The 6,000-nt window shown below is 42.0% G+C and overlaps 1 protein-coding gene across 15 annotated transcripts in view; it reads right to left on the reverse strand.

Annotated features, from left to right (window-relative positions):
* Asap1 (ArfGAP with SH3 domain, ankyrin repeat and PH domain 1) overlaps positions 1-6,000 on the reverse strand; it is a 308,734-nt gene that overhangs the window by 40,710 nt on the left and 262,024 nt on the right. For all 15 annotated transcript variants that reach the window (XM_031359258.1, XM_031359256.1, XM_031359248.1 and 12 more), the window contains 3 exons: positions 3,656-3,819; positions 2,559-2,692; positions 843-934 (listed from right to left, as the gene is read on the reverse strand). In XM_031359258.1, the coding sequence (XP_031215118.1) occupies positions 843-934; positions 2,559-2,692; positions 3,656-3,819 (390 nt within the window). The remainder of the gene's footprint in view (positions 1-842; positions 935-2,558; positions 2,693-3,655; positions 3,820-6,000) is intronic.

Genomic DNA, 6,000 nt, shown 5'->3' on the forward strand with positions numbered 1-6,000 from the left:
ATCACCAAGTTTAGCCACAACTCAGTTTCTGAGTCTGACAATGAGTCTAGGTGGAGAAGGTAGGTTTCTTTTCCTCATTACCTATCTTGTCCTTTCCCAGAAGGCAGTTTGCTTTCTACTTGCTTTGCAAAATGAATCAAGTGTCTTGGAAATCACTTACACCAGAGCATGGGACTTATAGTGTTTTCACATCTGCATAGCACTCCATTGTCTAGTGGAGTTATACACTCCCTTTGTCTCCTCCTCCTCCTCCTCCTCCTCCTCCTCCTCCTCATCGTTATTTTTCTACTACAAAATAGACATTAGTTTCCAGAAGTGGAAGGGTCTGGTCCAGGGTTAATAGATTTATAACTCTGGTAAGATACTTTTTTCTTGTACTCCTAAGAAAACTCACTAGGCAGAACATCAACCTTGCCAGACTCTGCTGAGAAGCTTGTTGGACATCTGTATCTGAACGAGTTCTCCTGTCACCGCCACCTTGGCACGTCTATTACCATAGCACAGTGTGGCCAGATAGGACGTCTATTACCATAGCGCAGTGCGGCCAGATAGGACATCTATTACCATAGCGCAGTGCGGCCAGATAGGACCATCTCCAAGATCTGCTCCACAATGCTGACACTCGCCAGCAGCTTCCAGGGAAGGTACTGCTGAGAAGAAACTTGCCTACTGCCAACACAAGCTTCAAAATATCTTTCTAGTCTTTTCTTGATAATGGGGGGGTGGGTAGAGTGAGGGGATACTGTGTTGCTAGCTGGTTTTTGTTTGTCCTTTTTTGAATGGGGAAGGAGAGGAGGATAGACTAGTAAAGTATTCATATACTCAAAATTCAAAATACTTACATATCACTTGAAGGGGTGGGCTTTGGTGAAGGGCTGGGTAAATTTGCTTCCATAATATCATTAAAACTATTGTTTCCTACATTCTTGGCCAGCTGTAATAAACAAACGGAACATAGTAAACTCTCTACCACTGGTTAATAGACTCCTATTACTTGCTTTTAACATGTTTGTATATGTATTCTCCTTCATCTGACTCTGAGTATACAAACTATCCCTTTTTCTGGTTAGGAAATTTCCCAAGCCCCTGTCACATGCCGGGCACTGAATTCTGACCTGGAGCTAGAAGTGGTAGCAATGCTAGTTTCTCAAAGGTGTTCAAAATCTAGTGGATTGGGTTATATCAAAACAGTCAACAATGTCTACAGATACGATGTGATGAATGCTTGAATGGAACAGGACCTGATCTCCCTCCCCCAACCCCACAGTTTCTGAGATCAGACAGACAGACCTCCACATGGGAGCCTAAACTATACACAATAGCTTTTCAAGTATTAGTATGAATCCTTTTACTTCTGGCGGGAGAAAGAAAGTAGGACTGCTGTCTTCTTGGGTATAGATTAGGGTACAGTGGATGCAGCTATGAACTATCCACAAAACATTTTGCTTCCGGACTCAGGATTGTTAAATCTGTGTCCTTCAGAAGGGCCTTTCGTCATCTGTGTATTTCTCATGCTCATGCAAACAGGCCTTTGGGTAAAAAGTCTTGGGTTTTATTGTACCGTGAGTGTTTAATATTTGGACTTTCTCATTTCTGACACCGAGACTCAGATTTCACGTTCGTAAGTAATGCACCTGCCATGATACCATTTTTGTACTGAAGGAGAATGTGCTCTAGCCCTCTTTTTATGACTGAGCCTTTTCTCTGTAACCCAAAGTGAAATGGAAAGCATAATTTTATACTTCCTAAATGAATAGACTCCTACAACACAAGACATTGTCACCCAGTGGCTGCCCAGGGCAGGAGCCACAGCCACCTTGCTCACTCAGTGTGGCTGCTCACCTCCTGTTCAGTCACATCCTCAAGTTTCATTGACATAAGTTTCATTCTTACTGTAAAGTTTCTCACAGTGCACTAGGGCTAAATTTATCCAACACAAGGACCCATGGCTAGAGGCATTATGGGAAACCAATTGGGCCTTTCACTACTGTTTTCAGTGTATCATGAGGAACTCTGCAAAGGTTTCAAATTTGAAGGAAAGGCAAAAAGAAAAACATTAAAGTATTCATACCTTTCATATTTTTCAAATCATCAAGCAGTTTACTCCCTTAGGAAGTATGTAAGTTAGGCTAAGGCTGAGTGGTTTTGTGATACTAGGAAACAAGTCAGATTTACTTTTACAAATATCCAGGCAAGGTTAAATTGGGAAAAGTTTTTCAGTCATTAGTTTTAACAATATAAACCACTGGGTAATTTGCACACATGCTTTAATTACCATTGTAGTATGAAAACTATTTCCTAATGAAAAGAGCAGCTTGGAAGAAGCCCTTTCCATAGGGATGAGCTAGCTCCATTGTAGTTCACTCTTTTTCCTTAAACAGGAAACAGAAATAAGCAGTAATCATTATATATTACAAAGGTTGACATCTATGTGTTCAGGCAAATCCATTAAACTTTATAATTATTTGTAACTATGAAAAACATACATATCCCTCAAGAGTAATACATTAAATACTGAGACAATAAATCCTTCTTCTAAAGCACAGGGTAGGACTTACCAAGAGTTCGGAAGTTCCTAATTTGTCTAGTTCCAAAGACTGAATGCGAGAAATATGCACCCCCATTTCCCTATGGATGCCGGAACATTCTATACAGGTCAAAATACCCAAGTTGGTTGAAAGCCACGTGGGTTCTGTGGAAAAGATTTGATGAAACAAGACATGTCATTAAGATTGACAGCTACAGTGGAGACTCACCCAGCAGTCATCCTTGGTAAGAATCAATTCTAGGGAAGGGTTGATGTTGGAATCCTGGGCAGGTGCTTTAGTGCAGGGGCTTTTGGATCCCTTTAACACTTAACTAAAAATCAAAGTCAAGCCCTTTGTTCTTATATTTTGCTTCAATCCTCTCCCTAAAGAGCCTATGGAACAGCCTCAGGCCATGTGCCCCAGGCACAGACGGGGCTGAAGGCCTGAGAAGCACTGAATCCTAAAGCCATTGTGTACATTCAGAATGAGAGTAGCTCTAACCCATCATTCTGGTTCAATCTTCAGAAGCACCAGGTGTGCATTTCTTTTTTGATTTGTTTGTTTTTGCTTTTCTACACAGGGTTTCTCTGTGTAGCCCTGGATGTCCTGGAACTCACTCTGTAGCGGGGTGGCCTCAAACTCAGAAACCCACCTGCCTCTGCCTCCCAAGTGCTGGGATTAAAGGCATGCATCATGGCCTGGCTGTGCACTTCAATCTTAAGCAAATCACTTTTATCCCCATCTATATGAGGAAGATGTTGGTACCTTACAGATACATACGCTGTGAGGTCAGTGGTAGAAAAAGCAAAACACTTAGCCGAACTGAATTAACACTGTTCTAGCTGGGCGTGGCAGACTTGCACTCACTTCATGAGCACCATGTTTTGTCTTCATCCCCTCAGTGATCATGGGGCACACTCAGGGGAGAGGCACTCTGTGTCGGGTACAACAGGTTGGGAATTACCCAGGTAGGGAAGAGCAGCCTAGTGAGGGGACTCTTCATGCTCAGAGCTCATGCTGTGTGTGTGTCTAAGTCGGCTCTCAAACTTTAAGGAACTCAAGCAACCACCCCACTGACGACTACACAGAGAAGAGGCTCAGCAGGCCACTGTGCACAGGATGGATACCTGATGAGCCACAGTCACAGCAGATGTCATTTCCAGGGAGCCGCTGTACATCCTCGATGATGGCTTTGGTTAGATCCTCCAGGCTATTCTCCCCTGTGCTCTGCTCACCACGGAAGGCCATGGTTAGGGCCTCTTCTTTGCTATTTGTCAGTACTGATATCCACCTGTGGTCAAGATACCAAAGGAAGGTAGCCTTCATAAGGGCATGGCCGCCATTGTCTTCCTCCACTGGAAACATACTTTCAGTAGGAACTTTCAAAATCCCTCTCTTCTCTCAAGTGCTCCCCCCAAATGGCAATAAAGGGAGGAAAGATGAAAAGGCAAATTGAAAGATAAGAGATGGTTAGGGTTGTTTGAGCACATATGAGCTCCTGGGTTCAATCATTAGGCCATAAAAAATTAAAAGCAAAGAAAATAATGGAAATAAAATAAAATACTAAGAATAATAAGTGAGGAATGAGAGATGGCTGAGTAGATGACACAGGCAGAGATGGATGGAGAGGATGACAGAGGACACGGTAACTGATACCCTGTGTGAATATACAGGAGCTTCCGTTCCTGAATAAGCGAAGAGGATTCATATAATGTACGAACATACAAGGATGGTAAGACACAGTGACAAGTGGAATGTGTTCAAGAGAAGGCATCTGCTTCCTAGCAGCCTACGGCTGCAGAGACATTTAACAGTGAAGACATGGGGCTTATTAATAGCAGCCATAAACTTTATGCTTCTTAAAGGGGAGTATAACTTGGAAGCATGACACATAAATGCAGCTGTGTTACATATGAAAACCCTTTACAGGCTCACACTTGAGTACTTGCTTCTAGATGGTGCTGCTGTTGTAGGAGGCAGGGGAAGCATTGGGAAACAGACTTGGTCACAAGTGGGTCACTGAGACACCAAACCTGCCACCACAAGGGTCATTGGGGTCAGGCCTGGAAGGTGGTACCTCTTCTCTTCCCTCCCTTTCTTTCTCTCCCCCCATTTGTAAGATGTAATCAATTCCTACTACCACAGACAGATCCTTGTTGGTCATCATGCCTTTTCTGCTATAAACAACACGGCCTCTGACCCAGCACGTGAAGTAAGTCTCTACATAGTTTCTGTTGAGTATTTTGTCAGTAATGGTGAGGGTAATATCAGAGCAGTGGGTATGACTATACGGAGACACAGTGTGCACTGAACAAATCCCCTGCTTCCAAGCTATATGTAAAGTCCAACAAGCATAAAATATACTGATTCAAATGTTTTTTTGGTGGGGGGACACATTTATTTACTCTTTTGGTGTGTGGTCATGCATGTCATGGCACATGTGTGGAGGAAGTCAGAGGACAGCTTGGACCTTCTAACATGTAGGTCCTGGAAGACTTAACAGGCTTGGTGGCAGGTGCCTTGGCCACTGAATCATCTAGCTGGCTCCATCAGAGAATTTTTTTTGATGGCATAGGAGAAATGTTCAGGCTATGTCTTATGAAATAGAGGTGAAACATGTTTTAAGTAATATCAAATTTAAATATATGTATCAATTATGCATTTATGGTTTTTTTGAAAAAATTAAAAATGGATTTTAACTAAAATGTGCTTGTCTTATGTGTGATTTTTTCCCCCTTTATGGAAAATCTCATAGGAGGGGTACATGTAATTTCCCAAGGATAAAATCAGCTTGTATTATTTTCATTAATGAGAGAAAAATCTCCAAATTTACTTTTCAAAAACAAAACAAAAAAACAAACAAAACCATGGCCAAATCATTCCTTTTTTACACTGAGGACAGGCAGCTACCGCTTGCTCTTTTAATAACACAGAGATTCAGGCCTGAGCCTATTGTTTGGATGAAATATAGGGTGGCATAATATGAAGCAAAGCACTACCCAGAAAAACCTATGTAGTTAAATGCAGCAGCAAGAGATTTAAAAGCCAAACCAGGCAGTTGAGTGATGTGTTTGCAAGGCACGGACTTGACTCTAGGTGGCGCTCACCTTCAGTTTAGTTTGAGAAAGAACCCCAGCATTTTCTTTCTATGACCCTATAGAAAATAGAACGCTTGGGAAGCAAGTGTAGGAGTGAGTGAGTGGGTCATCCAATACACTTTAAAATGTTAGTGTTCTATTTACTGTTTCTAACTCTCAAGTTAGAAACTAGAGATTGCTTTTGTTTTTTTTAATTTATGTGAGTACACTGTCCCTCTCCTTAGACACACCGGAAGAGGCATTAGATCCCATTACAGATGGTTGTGAATTCTGTTGCTGGGAATTGAACTCATGAATTCTGAAAGAGCAATTCTTAGGGAAATGGATGGATCTGGAGAATATCATCCTGAGTGAGGTAACCCAATCACAAAAGA

Source organism: Mastomys coucha, unplaced genomic scaffold (assembly GCF_008632895.1).
Source record: "Mastomys coucha isolate ucsf_1 unplaced genomic scaffold, UCSF_Mcou_1 pScaffold7, whole genome shotgun sequence".
In the NCBI taxonomy this organism is placed as follows: Eukaryota; Metazoa; Chordata; class Mammalia; order Rodentia; family Muridae; genus Mastomys; species Mastomys coucha.